The 17,764-nt window shown below is 45.7% G+C and overlaps 1 protein-coding gene across 1 annotated transcript in view; it reads right to left on the bottom strand.

Annotated features, from left to right (window-relative positions):
• LOC112075012 (protein GREB1-like) overlaps nucleotides 1-17,764 on the bottom strand; it is a 51,430-nt gene that overhangs the window by 10,927 nt on the left and 22,739 nt on the right. The window contains exons 2-5 of the mRNA XM_070440739.1: nucleotides 7,045-7,205; nucleotides 6,660-6,767; nucleotides 6,282-6,458; nucleotides 1,706-1,888 (exon numbers count right to left, since the gene is read on the bottom strand). Coding sequence (XP_070296840.1) covers nucleotides 1,706-1,888; nucleotides 6,282-6,458; nucleotides 6,660-6,767; nucleotides 7,045-7,198 — 622 coding nt within the window. The 5' untranslated portion in view covers nucleotides 7,199-7,205. The remainder of the gene's footprint in view (nucleotides 1-1,705; nucleotides 1,889-6,281; nucleotides 6,459-6,659; nucleotides 6,768-7,044; nucleotides 7,206-17,764) is intronic.

Here is a 17,764-nt window from a genome sequence, read left to right on the forward strand (position 1 = left end):
CTCTTTCCCTCTCTCTCTACTCTTTCTCTCTCTCTCTCAATTTCAATTCAAGGGGCGTTATTGGCATGGGAAACATATGTTTACATTGCCAAAGCAAGTGAAATAGATAATAAACAATAGTGAAATAAATAATAAAATTAACAGTAAACATTACACTCACAGAAGTTCCAAAAGAATAAAGACATTTCAATTGTCATATTATGTCTATATACAGTGTTGCAACGATGTGCAAATAGTTAAAGTACAAAAGGGAAAATAAATATACATAAATATGGGATGTATTTACAATGGTGCTTGTTCTTCACTTCAAGGTTGACCTTTTCAAATTATTTGTGGGTCTGTGTAATCTGAAGGAAATATGTGTCTCTAATATGGTCATACATTTGGCAGAAGGTTAGGAAGTGCAGCTTCAGTGTCCACCTCATTTTGTGGGCAGCTTGCACATAGCCTGTCTTCTCTTGAGAGCCAGGTCTACCTACGGCAGCCTTTCTCAATAGCAAGGCTATGCTCACTGAGTCTGTACATAGTCAAACGTTCTCCTTAAGTTTGGGTCAGTCACAGTGGTCAGGTATTCTGCCACTGTGTACTCTCTGTTTAGGGCCAAATAGCATTCTAGTTTGCTCAGTTTTTTTGTTAATTATTTCCAATGTGTCAAGTAATTTTCTTTTTGTTTTCTCATGTTTTGGTTGGGTCTAATTGTGTTGCTGTCCTGGGGCTTTGTGTTTGTGAACAGAGCCCCCGGACTAGCTTGCTTAGGGGGCTCTTCTCCAGGTTAATTTCACTGTAGGTGATGACTTTGTTATGGAAGGTTTGGGAATCGCTTCCATTTAGGTGTTTGTAAAATTTAACGGCTATTTTCTGGATTTTGATAATTAGCGGGTATCAGCTTAAATCTACTATGCATGCATTATTTGCTGTTTTACGTTGTACACAGAAGATATTTTTGCAGAATTCTGCATGCAAACTCTCAATTATTTTTGTCAAACTAAGATTTACTCTCAGGGCCCAGGTCTGGGCCGGGTGCTGCAGACTGTTCTAGGGCTCTTGCCAATTCATTAATACATATGCTGAAGAGGGTGGGGTTCAAGATGCATCCCTGTCTCACCCCACGGCCCTGTGGAAAGAAATGTGTGTTTTCTGCCAATTTTAATCACACACTTGTTGTTTGTGTTCATGGATTTTATAATGTTGTATGATTTCCCCCCAACACCGCTTTCCATCAATTTGTATAGCAGACCCTCGAGCCAAATTGAGCCAAAGGCTTATTTAGAAATCAACAAAGCATGAGAAGACTTTGCCTTTATTTTGGTTTGTTTATTTGTCAATTAGGGTGTGCAGGGTGAATACGTGATCTGTCGTACAGTCATTTGGTAAAAAGCCTATTTGACATTTGCTAAGCTCCTAAGTGGCGCAGGGGTCTAGGACACTGCATCTCAGTGCAAGAGGTGTCACTACAGGCCCTGGTTCRAATCCAGGCTGTATCACAACCGGATGGGATTTGGAGTCCCGTAGGGCGGTGCACAATTGGCCCAGCGTTGTCCGGGTTAGGTTAGGGTTTGGCCGGGATAGGCCATCATTGTAAAAAACTATTAGTTCTTAACTGACTTGTCTAGTTAAACAAAGGTTGAAAAAATTAAGTATATTGTTTTCACTGAGAAAATGTACGAGTCTGCAGTTAATGCAGGGGATCCCCCTGCCGTCTTACCGAGGCTATTCCAGCAGATAGCAGCCCCTCTGACCAGCTGTCCCTGGTTGTTCCTGTACAGATGGTACTTTAAGTGCTTCTGTTTCTTGGGCTGGGTGCTCAACTTCAGGTTGATGTGGTTGGAGAATTCTGTGAAGTAGCGAAAACCCTTCTCTCCACAACCCATACAGTTCCCCGAGAACCCTGAGGATGACCACACAAACACTGCGTCAGTGTGTGTGTGTTTGTGTGTGTGTGTGTGTGTGTATCATGTGGTGACTCAGTGGAGTCACAATAACCCTTTTCTCCCGTAGCAAGAGAAAGAGGGTGTGAGTGATGATTTTCCCATGGTTACAGCTAGGCTGTGGGTTGGTGTTCCGGGTGTGTGTGTTGTGCATGTGTGTCTGTGTGTGTGTATGTGTGTAGCAGAGCCCAGGTAGAGGGACCAACAATGTGTGTGTGACTGCAGTCAGGGTACCCTAACCCTGTCCTCTATAGCCTCTCTCTTTCTTTCTCTGTCATTCTCTCTTTCTTACTTTTTGTCTCTCTGCCTCTTTCATATCAGCTTCCTCAATCATCACTCACTCCGTTTCCTTTTCCAGCCCCCACTCTCCCTCCCTCGTTCACTTCATTTTCTGCCAACCCCACTCTCCCGCTCTCATTGTAGCTGCTGCTAACCCCACTCTCCCTCTCTCATTGTAGCTGCTGCTAACCCCACTCCCTCTCTCATTGTAGCTCTGCCAACCCCACTCTCCCGCTCTCATTGTAGCTGCTGCCAACCCCACTCTCCCTCTCTCAATTGTAGCTTGCTGCCAACCCCACTCTCCCTCTCTCATTGTAGCTGCTGCCAACCCACTCTCCCTCTCTCATTGTAGCTACTGCTAAACCCACTCTCCCTCTCTCATTGTAGCTGCTTCTAACCCCACTCTCCCTCTCTCATTGTAGCTGCTGCTAACTCCACTCTCCCTCTCTCATTGTAGCTGCTGCCAACCCCACTCTCCGCTCTCATTGAGCTGCTGCTAACCCCACTCTCCCTCTCTCATTGTAGCTGCTGCTAACCCAACCACTCTCCTCTCTCATTGTAGCTGCTGCCAACCCCACTCTCCCTCTCTCATTGTAGCTGCTGCTAACCCCACTCTCCCCTCATTGTAGCTGCTGCCAACCCAACTCTCCCTCTCTCATTGTAGCTGCTGCTAACCCAACTCTCCCTCTCTCATTGTAGCTCTGCCAACCCAACTCTCCCTCTCTCATTGTAGCTGCTGCCAACCCAACTCTCCCTCTCTCCATTGTAGCTGCTGCCAACCCACTCTCCCTCTCTCATTGTAGCTGCTGCCAACCCCACTCTCCCCTCTCATTGTAGCTGCTGCCAACCCAACTCTCCCTCTCATTGTAGCTGCTGCAACCCACTCTCCCTCTCTCATTGTAGCTCTGCCAACCCAACTCTCCCTCTCATTGTAGCTGTGCTAACCCCACTCTCGCTCTCTCATTGTAGCTGCTGCCAACCAACTCCCTCTCATTGTAGCTGCTGCTAACCCCACTCTCCCTCTCTCATTGTAGCTGCTGCCAACCCAACTCTCCCTCTCTCATTGTAGCTGCTGCCAACCCACTCTCGCTCTCTCATTGTAGCTGCTGCCAACCAACTCTCCCTCTCTCATTGTAGCTGTGCAACCCCACTCTCCCTCTCTCATTGTAGCTGCTGCAACCCACTCTCCCTCTCTCATTGTAGCTGCTGCTAACCCCACTCTCCCTCTCATCATTGTAGCTGCTGCTAACCCACTCTCCCTCTCTCATTGTAGCTGCTGCAACCCCACTCTCCCTCTCTCATTGTAGCTGCTGCTAACCCCACTCTCCCTCTCTCATTGTACTGCGCTAACCCCATCTCCCTCTCACATTGTAGCTGCTGCTAAACCCACTCTCCCTCTCACATTGTACTGCTGCTAACCCCACTCTCGCTCTCTCATTGTAGCTGCTGCTACCCCACTCTCCCTCTCTCATTGTAGCTGCTGCCAACCCAACTCTCCCTCTCTCATTGTAGCTGCTGCTAACCCCACTCTCCCTCTCTCATTGTAGCTGCTGCCTACCCCACTCTCCCTCTCTTCATTGTAGCTGCTGCCAACCCAACTCTCCCTCCTCATTGTAGCTGCTGCCAACCCACTCATCCCTCTCTCAATGTAGCTGCTGCCAACCCCACTCTCCCTCTCTCATTGTAGCTGCTGCCAACCCCACTCTCCCTCTCTCATTGTAGCTGCTGCTAACCCCACTCTCCCTCTCTCATTGTAGCTGCTGCTAACCCCACTCTCCCTCTCTCATTGTAGCTGCTGCTAACCCACTCTCCCTCTCTCATTGTAGCTCTGCTAACCCCACTCTCCCTCTCTCATTGTAGCTGCTGCTAACACCCACTCTCCCTCTCTCATGTAGCTGCTGCTAACCCCACTCTCCCTCTCTCATTGTAGCTGCTGCCAACCCCACTCTCCCTCTCTCATTGTAGCTGCTGCTAACCCAACTCTCCTCTCATTGTAGCTGCTGCCAACCCAACTCTCCCTCTCTCATTGTAGCTGCTGCTAACCCCACTCTCCCTCTCTCATTGTAGCTGCTGCCAACCCCACTCTCCCGCTCTCCATTGTAGCTGCTGCCAACCCAACTCTCCCTCTCATTGTAGCTGCTGCTAACCCCACTCTCGCGCTCTCATTGTAGCTGCTGCCAACCCAACTCTCCCCTCTTATTGTAGCTGCTGCCAACCCACTCTCCCCTCTCATTGTAGCTGCTGCTAACCCACTCTCCCTCTCTCATTTTAGCTGCTGCTAACCCCACTCTCCCTCTCTCATTGTAGCTGCTGCCAACCCAACTCTCCCTCTCTCATTGTAGCTGCTGCCACCCCACTCTCCCTCTCACATTGTAGCTGCTGCTAACCCCACTCTCCCTCTCTCATTGTAGCTGCTGCCAACCCCACTCTCCCTCTCTCATTGTAGCTGCTTGCCAACCCAACTCTCCCTCTCTCATTGTAGCTGCTGCTAACCCCACTCTCCCTCTCTCATTGTAGCTGCTGCCAACCCCACTCTCCCGCTCTCATTGTAGCTGCTGCCAACCCAACTCTCCCTCTCATTGTAGCTGCTGCTAACCCCACTCTCCCTCTCTCATTGTAGCTGCTGTAACCCCACTCTCGCTCTCTCATTGTAGCTGCTGCCAACCCAACTCTCCCTCTCTCATTGTAGCTGCTGCCAACCCCACTCTCCCTCTCTCATTGTAGCTGCTGCCAACCCCACTCTCGCCTCTCATTGTAGCTGCTGCTAACCCCACTCTCCCTCTCTCATTGTAGCTGCTGCCAACAACCCACTCTCCCTCTTCTCATTGTAGCTGCTGCCAACCCCACTCCCTCTCTCATTGTAGCTGCTGCTAACCCCACTCTCCCTCTCTCATTGTACTGCCTGCTAACCCCACTCTCCCTCTCTCATTGTAGCTGCTGCTAACCCCACTCTCGCGCTCTCATTGTAGCTGCTGCCAACCCAACTCTCCCTCTCTCATTGTAGCTGCTGCAACCCACTCTCCCCCTCTCATTGTAGCTGCTGCTAACCTCACTCCCATCCCTCTCTCATTTAGCTGCTGCTAACCCACTCTCCCTCTCTCATTGTAGCTGCTGCCAACCCAACTCTCCCTCTCTCATTGTAGCTGCTGCCAACCCCACTCTCCCTCTCTCATTGTAGCTGCTGCTAACCCCACTCTCCCTCTCTCATTGTAGCTGCTGCCAACCCCACTCTCCCGCTCTCATTGTAGCTGCTGCCAACCCCACTCTCCCGCTCTCATTGTAGCTGCTGCTAACCCCACTCTCCTCTCTCATTGTAGCTGCTGCCAACCCCACTCTCCCTCTCTCATTGTAGCTGCTGCCAACCCAACTCTCCCTCTCTCATTGTAGCTGCTGCTAACCCCACTCTCCCTCTCTCATTGTAGCTGCTGCCAACCCACTCTCCCGCTCTCATTGTAGCTGCTGCCAACCCAACTCTCCCTCTCATTGTAGCTGCTGCAAACCCCACTCTCCCTCTCTCATTGTAGCTGCTGCTAACCCACTCTCGCTCTCTCATTGTAGCTGCTGCCAACCCAACTCTCCCTCTCTCATTGTAGCTGCTGCCAACCCCACTCTCCTCTCTCATTGTTAGCTGCTGCCAACCCACTCCGCTCTCTCATTGTAGCTGCTGCTAACCCCACTCTCCCTCTCTCATTGTAGCTGCTGCCAACCCCACTCTCCCTCTCTCATTGTAGCTGCTGCCAACCCCACTCTCCCTCTCTCATTGTAGCTGCTGCTAACCCCACTCTCCCTCTCTCATTGTAGCTGCTGCTAACCCCACTCTCCCTCTCTCATTGTAGCTGCTGCTAACCCCACTCTCCCTCTCACATTGTAGCTGCTGCTAACCCCACTCTCCCTCTGTCCATCCATCTAACTGCAAACCTCACTCCACCGCCACTCTTTCTCAATCTCTTCAATCTCTTTCTCCCTGTCTATCCTCTCACCTTTACCCTTTCTTTTCCTTTCCTCTGGACCAGGGGTTGCCTAGCCCTGCTATAGACTGGGCTTTCTATGTGTGTGTGTGTGTGTGTGTCTCACCCAGCAGTGCGTTGCATCCCCGTTCATCGGGCAGGAACCTGCGGTCGACTGCACACACCAGCAGGGTGTCTGGTGCGCCTGCAGACAGGGCCCCTACCAGCAGGAATCCTGGGGGCACGTCTTGAGGCTCTGACACCAGGGAGGATAGACGCAGGTCTCTACCCGCCTGGCAGAATCCTGAGAAGGACACACACACACGCATAGGTAGGCACACACACCCACACGCATGCACACACAAACACACACAAACTGTTAAACAGTGTTACCCTGACCTGTAACCAGAAAGACAGAGGTCTCTTTCCACCAGACAGAAGCCTGAGCAGGCCAGGCAGCGTAAGACAGTGAGGGGGTGGAGCTGAGGGAACCGTGTGTTCGTACCGTCCGTGGTGCAGCATCCCTCTGGCGGGGGCTTCATCTTGTACGGGACGGGAGGGCTGTTGGACTCTGAGCCATCTTCCTCCTCCTCATCCTCATTCTCTACCCGGCCTACTGACACACACATGCTCATTACAGAGTGTTATAACACACTCACACTCACACACAAGTGCGCACACCAGGGGAGGCTGCTAATAATTGCTGGAACAGAGCAAATGGAATGGCATCAAACCATGTGTTTGATGTATTTGATACCATTCCACCTATTCTGCTCCAGTCATTACCACAAGCTCGTCCATAACAATTATGGCCCAACAACCTCCTGTGGCAAACATAAACACACACATGCAGCACACACACACACACATACAGACACCTACACACACACCATTGTGCAGGGTTGGCTGCTTTGCCTCCAGGTAGAGCTGTGAGAAGACAGGCCGTGGCACCACAGTGTTGGAGCGGAGAGAAGCCTCGATGGAGTTATGAAGCACCTCCTCAAAACGTGTGGTCCTCAACTGGCCTGCATACGAGTTCCCCATCGCACACCTACACACACAGGATTAAACACACACAAGTTCAACATGACCTGCTTCATTACTGCTAACAGCTTAAACATAACCCACCTACACACACACACACACACACACCACACACACACACACACACACACACACACACACACACACACACACACACACACACACACACACACACACGACCACACTCATCCAGAGTCACCTCTCTCTCAATAATACATATAGCACTGTTGTCACTTCATCTGTCACCTAGGGCAACCTTTGTGGCACGTCATATTTCCCCCTATCAATACTTTGACAGGGTGAGAAGGTGAGCCAGTAACTAAAACCCATGCTGGACACCATCCTTTTCAGGTCAGTAGAGCAATATGAGACACAAAGAGCAGAGCCAGAAGCAAAATATCTTTAAGAAACTGAACCCAGAAAGAAAAAAAAGGATCAAAAACATTCTAAACATGTCAAATAAATGTAATTTTCTTCATGTGATTTTCTTTGTTAGATATGTTGACAATGTTGTGAAGAAAACTTCCTGAAAGTGACAGTTGATTGGTTCCTTCAGTAAAACATAGGAAGATACAGAGCCAAACTACTCAAACTTCCAGTTCCCCTATCAGTGAATATGATTAGGTAACTAGAGAGATTAGCACCTTATTTATTTTCCCTTTAAAACTTTAACTATTTGTACATCGCTACAACACAGTAATGTCTTTGAAATGTCTTCTTTATTTTGGAACTTGTGTGATGGTATTATTTACTGTTCACTTTTTATTGTTTATTTCACTTTTGTTTATCCATTTCACTTGCTTTGGCAATGAAAACATGTTTCCCATGCCAATAAAGCCCTTTGAATTGAATTGAAAGGTGGGGGGAGAGAGAGAGAGAGGTATAGAGGAGGTGGACCCACTGGTTGCCCTCTGGTAGAGCTGGTAGTCCAATCCACCAAACTACCAGGTGTGAAACAGGGAAGGGTAATTTGTAATAGAGCAGACCTAACTCACTCTATTAAATTAATCAAAACAAGAACATTTTATAAAAGGAAGGGAATTATCTTAACAAATCAAAATGTCCACCTATGTGCTACTTATATCCCCCCACTAGAATCCCCATACTTTAATGAAGACAGCTTCTCCATCCTGGAGAGGGAAATCAATCATATCCAGGCCCAGGGACATGTACTAATCTGTGGCGACCTAAATGCCAGAACCGGACAAGAACCTGACACCCCCAACACACAGGGGGACAAACACCTACTTGGAGGTGACAGCATTCCCTCCCCCATATGCCCCCCTAGGCACAACTATGACAACATAACCAACAAAAACAGGTCACAACTCCTGCAGCTCTGTCGCACACTGAGTATGTACATAGTCAATGGTATGCTTTCAGGGGACTATTACGGTAGGTACACCTATAGCTCATCTCCTGGCAGTAGTACTGTTGACTTCTTTATCACTGACCTCAACCCAACGTCTCTCAGAGCATTCACAGTCAGCCCACTGACACCCCTATCAGATCACAGCAAAATCACAGTCTACTTGAACAGAGCAATACCCAATCATGAGCAGTGGAAACACTAAAAATGTATCCTTTTTAGATAAAACTATACTAAATATATTCATATGTCACCAAATAATTGATTTAAACACTGTTTTGCAATGAAGGTCTATAGTAACTTCAACAGCACTCTCTGGGATAGAGCCAAGGTGTAGCCGGAGGACAGCTAGCTTCCGTCCTCCTCTGGGTACATTGACTTCAATACAAAACCTAGGAGGCTCATAGGCCTCACCCCCTTCCATAGACCTACATGRTAATGATGACCTCCAACCAATCAAAGCTTTTGCAGTATGAAGTGACATGTTGTCCATCCAATCATAGGATTAGAATCAGAGAATGAACCTAGTGTGTTGTATTGGGGTTGTGCCGCAGAGCATTATGGGGGGGGTTCGATGTGTTGAGAAGCTTGGTGAGTTGGTGACAGTATTGGATAGAGATTGAAAAGTGATAGTTGAGAATTTTTGTGATATTATTCAATTCAAATTAGTTTCTTCAAATTAGAGGTGACGGAGGAGGTAGACTATACATTGTTTTCTTGGTTTCAGAACTTTATTTTTGTGTCCAATTAGTGCAATTTATTTCGATTTGCCTTGCTAACTTCAGTAACAGTAGCTAGCTAGCTACCTAACAGCTCGAGTGTGCAGTTTTCGCCGCCAATGCTACTGAAAATGTTGTTTCATTTTTATATAAGAACCCCTTTCATTCCTTAGGGTACGCAGGAAAGTTGTCAATTAAAAGCGAGGGTCGACCTCTGACCTCTGCATGAGATCAGTTTCATGAAGAAGGATGAAAAGGTGAGGGCGTTCAATTCCACCTGGTATCAAAAGTATAGCTGGTTAACATCAAGCCGCCCGTATTGCTGGCCTTGCCTGCTATTTGGAAAATCTGAGCCTTGGGCGAAAGTGGGGTACAGTGAAATGAAGAACATCGATCGTTCAGCTAAACGGCAAAACAAAAGCAGGGAGCATATTAATGCCCACATCAGATTCAAGCTTCTGGGAAGAAGCTGCATCGATCATGACGAAGGTCTGAGTATTCAAACTGCGCAACACAACGAGAAATTAAGGAGAAACAGGGATGTTCTCTAAAGTTCTGCTAACAAGTGGAACTACAAGGAGCTTGTAGAGGTAATCGCACGTTACGGTGCTTTACTTGCTGAACATATGGAACTTTCTACTGTCTTTTCTGGGATGACGAAATCAATTCTGAATGATTTGATAGCTTCCATCGCATCCATTAAAAGTGAGGTTAAAGAGAGGTTGATGCAGCACATTTCTTCATGCCCGGTCAAGTAGGTATTTATTTAGCAAAGATAGTAACACTATCACTCCAGACAGACCCAAGCAAAAACTCATTCCATTAATGTTGCAGCAGCCTAGGCTACACCTTAACAGAGATCTGACATGCTGTATGGGATGAGAACAAGACAATGTTTCAGTCTGATCACCTGTAGGCTGATAATAGCAGCTGCATGCAGCCTATGCGCCCTGTCCATCTGGTCAGCATTAACACATTGGTAACGTTATGTATTTATAGTCCATTTGTGTGTCAGGAGAAAATGTGAATGTGATCAAATGTGGTTTATATTAAAACTTGGGCTGGCTAGGCTGCCTATACGTTTTCAGTCCCAAATGATTAACTGGAATGAATCAATCAACATAACAGTGAGTAGGGGAGAGCGAGGTGTGTTGTCACACTTTTCACTCTGTCTAACATTTACTGGGCACAATACATCACAATGGTATAAATGTCATACCAAATGAAAGGCACATATTTTGTATTCATTACATCTTCATATCTTATTTCAGTATGGAGTTGTAGACCGTGAAATAGAGGTATAGGTAAATTGTCATACTACGTCGGGTAAATTGTCACATTGGATTATCAACAAATAAGAACAGTAATTACAGTAATTAATTGTGAATATTGATTTTAATTTCAAATTCAATACCATATTCAACTTCATTAAAGAACTCAAATTAAAAACAATCATGCCTAGAGAATCTGGCAAATCATGCCATTCAATCAAAACAATGAGGCTGGCAGAGCACACATTAATTAAGTAGCATGACCACTTTACTATGAACTTAAAATCGATCGTTCTCTGGCATGCACATAGATCCACGGTAATTGTTGGAATCGGAATGGAATGTAATGCTGCAGATAACTTGCTTAAATGTTTAAAGTCTTAACAAAACAGACGTGGTGTTTAAACACACTAATGCACAGTTTTGTAACAGCCTATACGACGCACATCCGTATCTGACTAATCAGACTCATCTTCAGAGTCACAGTTCTGGCACACATACATTGTCTGGCCTGAGGTGCAAGCATCATGGGCCCATTTGTTGCATCTCACACACTTCACCCAAGTCTCCTTTGGAAGGCTGTTTGAAAATGGCTCCACACAGACGAGGCAGAAGCACTCCTCTTCATCTGATGATGACTCTTCTACGATTTTTCTTTTTTTTAGCTGGCTTCTTGTTCTTTGTAGATCCAGATTTTGACCCCTCCCCCCTGCTTCCCTTTCTTCGGAAACAGCCTTTTGCTAGATTGTGCCCTATTCTTTTCCATTTCTAGTGCCTGCTTCACTGGTGTGTCAGTTAGAATTGCAATTTTGCTCCGTTTTCTTCCTTTGCAAGCTGGTTTTCGGGGGCCAGCTTTTGGATATGGCCAGATGTCCTCTGGAGTTGGTAGTCCACTGTCGGCAATGGCATTGCTGGGCAAGGGTGAGCTGGTGCTAGCAATAGAACTGGCCAGGTCTGTGTCTGAGCTTGTGCTAGGCAGGGCTGGAATGGTGCTGGGGCCTGGCAGGTTGGTGCTGGTGGCCTGGCAGGACTGGAATGTTGCTGGGGCCTGGCAGGGTTGGTGCTGGGGCCTGGTAGGGTTGGTGCTGGGGCCTGGTAGGGTTGGTGCTGGGGCCTGGTAGGGTTGGGTTCTGAATGGGGCGATCTGCTGTGCCTCTTTAGCGGCCCGTAGACAGACCTGTCTTAGGGTTGAAGCCAATGAGAGCAATGGGGTGGGAATGACAGCATAATTATGCCATTTTATTTGGCATACTTGAGTCCATCAATGGATGGACAGATGAGACTTGTGGTTTTGTCCAAAAGGAGTAAACAGGGCTTCTCCTTTGAGAAGTTCATATGCTCGACGAAATGTTTCAGGAAGTCAACAAAGTGCACATCTTTCATCCACCCAGAGGGATTTGCCCCTGCTTTGCTGCCAGGTGCCCCGTTGATCAGGAAATGATCGCGGAAGTTGACACGGGGGAATATAAAATATGGAGGTATACTATTCCCTGTGGCTGAGACAGCACAAGCCAGCGTGACAAGGGTTCCCCTTTCAGCGGAGGTCAGTGACCCTACTTGTTTGAATCCATGTCTGCCCACCACTTTGTCAGGTTTGTCAGTGGTCACCCTAGTTTCATCTAGATGCCATATGTCTCCTGGTCCAAACTGATATCTCTGTAGCACTTCTGCTACATTGTTGAAGGAAGCACTAACATTTTCTCTGTTGAAGCTACTTGCCCTGGCAAGGCTAGTTGCCTCTGGCTTTCTCAGCGACAGCGTTGGGTGCCGCTTTAAGAAGCCCGTAAACCACTCCAGGCTGGCCTTTCTTTTTCTGCCCACATTGGCGCGAACTTCAGCTGGTGTGCCACAGCAAGTCTTCTGACCTCAAAAAATTTTAAACAGAAAACCGAAGAAAATGAATAACAATGACAAATGGTTTTATGAAGAAATTGAGAAACCTATCCAGCCAAAAACATAGAGACCTAGAGAATCTGAGGCTACGCCTTCACTATGGTGAATTACTGAAACAATACAGAAATACACTACAGAAAAATAAGGAACAACATGTCAGAAATCAGCTGTAATTGAAGAATCCATAGACTCTAGCAGCTTCTTGGAAAATTGGAAAACACTAAACAAACAACAACACGAAGAGTTATCTATCCAAAATGGTTAGATGGATGAACTAGTTGTCCAATATTTTTGGCCCGAAAACAATATGCAAACAGCAAAAACATATACATGATCAAATAAAAATCTTAGAATCAACTATTAAAGACTACCAGAACACACTGGATTCTCATATTACATTGAATGAACAACAGGACAAAATACAAACCCTCCAACCCAAAAAGGCCTGTGGTGTCGGGAGAAATAAATGAACGGTTCCAACGCTGTAGGAGCTGTATCTAATTCACTTTGTTTTGGGACGAACCGGATAACTCGGAGTTCCAATGCGGCAAGTGTTCACTTGCCGAATATTATAGGCTTGATGTGGCTTCCTTGATCACGAAGTTTGCCAGCCTATGTAAGAAACTGGGGAAAACGCAGAGTGGAATGTTTAAATTTTCTACGCCGGTGGCAGAATGGCGTTCGCGCTTGTTGGATGCATTTCCGCCTCGTCGTTTGTCGTTATCCGACTGGCCGGTGTTGCCAGTAGCTCCCTAATCTGATAGCGGAGTCGAAAGGAGCACAGCAAGAGGAGCAAGGCAATCAACGATGGTCGCATGTCACGAGCCGTGGAAGCCAAAGACAGTGGCCTCCCATAAAGCACGCTACACTTCCAACGAGAGGCCTGTAGCGGATACAAATAACGAATAGTTTCGCCGTCCTGGAGCCTGATCTTCTTATACATTCGTCGCTGGGGGTGCCTGTGTCTGCGGCCGCAGTGCGTGCTACTACAATGTTGAAGTCGACGTCGGCAACCTTCTGTCTCTGCTCTGGATTGAGCGGGGCTTCTTCATCTGTCGGAGGCATGCATCAGGCGCCGGTAGCAACAGGCTCAAGTTATCTTGCCTCTCGCCTGTCCACAAAGGGTTCTCCGAATCCTGTGAAGCATGGGAGTGGGCGGATTTCCTCGTCCTTCTCGCCAGCCATTATTTTGGGCAGCTCCATGGTAAGAAATGTGACCGTTCCTGGTGCAAAAACAATCTCCTATCCTGGAACTCTAGTAAATTACATTACTAAGCTGCTCCCGAATGTACTACGTCAGGACATGGAAATCGATTCTATCGTAGTCCATGAGAGTTTTATTGACATTATGAAGGGCAGCTCTGAACAGTTGAAACTGGATTTTAAAGAGCTGACACTCACAAAAGACCCATCATATCTGGCCCTGTGCCCTCTCTGAATCATATCTGGCCCTGTGGCCTCTCTGAATCATATCTGGCCCTGTGGCCTCTCTGAATCATATCTGGCCCTGTGGCCTCTCTGAATAATATCTGGCCCTGTGGCCTCTCTGATCATATCTGTACCTGTGGCCTCTCTGATCATATCTGGCCCTGTGTCCTCTCTGATCATATCTGGCCCTGTGGCCTCTCTGAATCGTATCTGGCCCTGTGGCCTCTGAATCATATCTGGCCCTGTGTCCTCTCTGAATCGTGGCACTGAACACTTTAGCAGGATTCTCTCTCTTCACAACTGGCTACGTGATTATTGCAGCTCAATGGGTGTAACTTTTGTTGACAATTTCGATAACTTTTGGAAACAAAACACGTTTTATAAGGAGGATGGATCCAAATAATTTGGATTCCTGGATCTTTTCACAGCATTATAAGGCTCCGTTGAAACAATGACTTATCAATAACCCAAGCCCAGCTCAGCTAATCCCTACCATTGTGATGCAGAGTTGTCATAATGCTTCAGCAAATGTACAATACACCAGGTGCATTGGTAGACACAATGTAAATAAACTAATGTATGTCCCTGTAACTGCCCTGAATGCCTCTGCTGATCCTACAGCTATTGTGTGCAGTAATCATGTGCCTATGAAACAGATGTACACTGTTAGCACTAAGCCGGTGTGCCCTAGGAGGAAGTCCATTGTGTGCAGCTCACCCTGCTCTAACATAAATAACATGAGCATTTCTACTTCTGCTAAGCTTCCCAGTAAAGGAATAAAAACAAGTAAGCATCCCAGAAGAAAAGTGCTCAAAATAGCCCACGGTAACATACAGTACCAGTCAAAAGTTTGGACACACCTACTCATTCAAGTTTWTTTTWTWTTTTTWWTTTTTTACTATTTTCTACATTGTAGAATAATACTGAAGACATCAAAACTATGGAATAACACATATGGAATCATGTAGTAACCAAAAAAGTGTTAAACAAATCAAAATATGTGTTATATTTGAGATTCTTTAAAGTAGCCACCCTTTGTATTGATGACAGCTTTGCACACTCTTGGCATTCGCTCAACCAGCTTCACCTGGAATGGTTTTCCAACAGTCTTGAAAGGGAGTTCCCACATATGCTGAGCACTTGTTGGATGCTTTTCCTTCCCTCTGTGGTCCAACTCATCCTAAACCATCTGAATTGGGGTGAGGTCGGGTGATTGTGGAGGCCAGGTCATCTGATACAGCACTCCACCAATCTCCTTCTTGGTCAAATAGYCCTTAYACAGCACTGGAGGTGCGTTGAGTCATTGTCCTGTTGAAAAACAAATGATAGTCCCACTAAGTGCAAACCAGATGGGATGGCGTATCGCTGCAGAATGCTGTGGTAGCYATGCTGGTTAAGTGTGCCTTGAATTCTAAATAAATCACAGACAGTGTCACCAGCAAAGCACCCCCACACCATCACACCTCCTCCTTCGTGCTTCACGGTGGGAATCACACATGCAGAGATCATCCGTTCACCTATTCTGCGTCTCACAAAGACACGTCAGTTGGAACCAAAAATCTAAAATTTGGACTCATGAGACTAAAGGACAGATTTCCACTGGTCTCATGTCCATTGCTCGTGTTTCTTGGCCCAAGCAAGTCTCTTCTTCTTATTGGTGTCCTTTAGTAGTGATTTCTTTAAAGCAATTCGACCATGAAGGCCTGATTCACGCAGTCTCCTCCTGCTATAGACCACCAAGTGCTAACAGCCAGTATCTGGATAACATGTGTGAAATGCTTGATTATGTATGTGATATCAACAAAGAGGTATATTTTCTGAGTGATTTAAATATTGACTGGCTTTCATTAAGCTGCCCATTCAAGACAATGCTTCAGGTTATCAGTCAACCTACCAGAGGAGTTACAAACAGCACAGGAATGAAATAATCAACATGTATTGATCACATCTTTACTAATGCGGCAGAAATGTTCTTGGAAGCAGTATCCAGATCCATTGGATGTAGTGATCACAATATAGTAGCCATATCTTGGAAAACCAAAGTTCCAAAGGCTGGTGTATAAGAGGTCATACAATAAGTTTGTAGTGATTCCTATGTTGTTGATGTAAATAATATTTTTGGTCCGTGGTGTGTAATGAGGAGCAAACAGACACTGCACTTGACACATTTATGAAATTGCTTATTCCAGTTACTAATAAGCATGCACCCACTAAGAAAATGACTGTAAAAACTGTTAAATCCCAATGGATTGATGAGGAATTGAAAAATTGTATGGTTGAGAGGGATGAGGCAAAAGGAATGGAAAATAAGTCTGGCTGCACAAAACCGATTGGCAAACGTATTGCAAATTGAGAAATCATGTGACTAATCTGAATAAAAAGAAGAAGAAACTACACTATGAAACAAAGATAAATAACGTAAAGAGTGATAGTAAAAATCTTYGGAGCACCTTAAATGACATTTTGGGGAAAAAGGCAAACTCAGCTCCAACATTCATTGAATCAGATGGCTCATTTATCACAAAACCAACTGATATTGCCAACTACTTTAATTATTTTTTAATTTTGCAAGGTTAGCAAACTTAGGCATGACATGCCAGCAACAAACGCTGACACTACACATCCAAGTATATCTGACCAAATTATGAAGACAAGCATTGTAATTTTTAATTCCGTAAAGTGAGTGTGGAAGAAGTGGACAAATTATTGTTGTCTATCAACAATGACAAGCCACCAGGGTCTGACAACTTGGATGGAAAATTACTGAGGATAATAGCGGACTATATTGGCACTCCTATTTACCATATTTTCTAATTAAGCTTACTAGAAAATGTGTGCCCCCAGGCTCGGAGGGAAGTAAAAGTAATTCCGCTACCTAAGAATAGTAAAGCCCGCTTCACTGGCTCAAATAACCGACCAATCAGCCTGTTACCAACTCTTAGTAAACTTTTTGGAAAAATTGTGTTTGACCAGATACAATGCTATTTTACTGTAAAGAAATTGACAACAGACTTTCAGCATGCTTATAGGGAAGGAACATTAAACAAGCACAGCACTTACACAAATGACTGATGATTGGCTGAGAGAAAATGATGATAAAAAGATTGTGGGGGCTGTTTTGTTAGACTTCAGTGCGGCTTTTGACATTATCGATCAAAGTCTGCTGCTGGAAAAACGTATGTGTTATGGCTTTACACCACCTGCTATATTGTGGAAAAATAGTTACCTGTCTAACAGAACACAGAGGGGGTTCTTTAAGTAAATCCAGTCATTTGTGTTCTATTTGAGTAAAGCCAGTGTTTCTATGTATGCGGATGACTCAACACTATACATGTCAGCTACTACAGCGGCTGAAATGACTGCAACACTTAACAAAGAGTTGCAGTTAGTTTCAGAGTGGGTGGCAAGTTATTCCTAAATATTTCTTAAACTAAAAGCATTGTATTTGGGACAAATCATTCACTAAACACTAAACCACAACTAAATCTTGTAATGAATAATGTGGAAATTGAGCAAGTTGAGGTGGCTAAACTGCTTGGAGTAACCCTGGATTGTAAACTGTCATGGTCAAAACATATTGATACAACAGAAGCTAAAATGGGGAGTATGTCCATAATAAAGTGCTGCTCTACTTTCTTAACAGCACTATCAACAAGGCAGGTTCTACATGCCCTAGTTTTCTGTTCAGTCAGTCATGTGGTCAGGTGCCACAAAAAGGGACTTAGGAAAATTGCACTATACACACACGTGCACATGGATTTTGTACTGTAGATATGTGGTAGTGGTGGAGTATGGCCCTGAGGGCACACAGTGTGTTGTGAAATCTATGAATGTATTGTAATGTTTTTAAAATTGTATAAACTGCATTAATTTTGCTGGACCCCRG

Source organism: Salvelinus sp. IW2-2015, unplaced genomic scaffold (assembly GCF_002910315.2).
Source record: "Salvelinus sp. IW2-2015 unplaced genomic scaffold, ASM291031v2 Un_scaffold2937, whole genome shotgun sequence".
NCBI lineage: Eukaryota > Metazoa > Chordata > Actinopteri > Salmoniformes > Salmonidae > Salvelinus > Salvelinus sp. IW2-2015.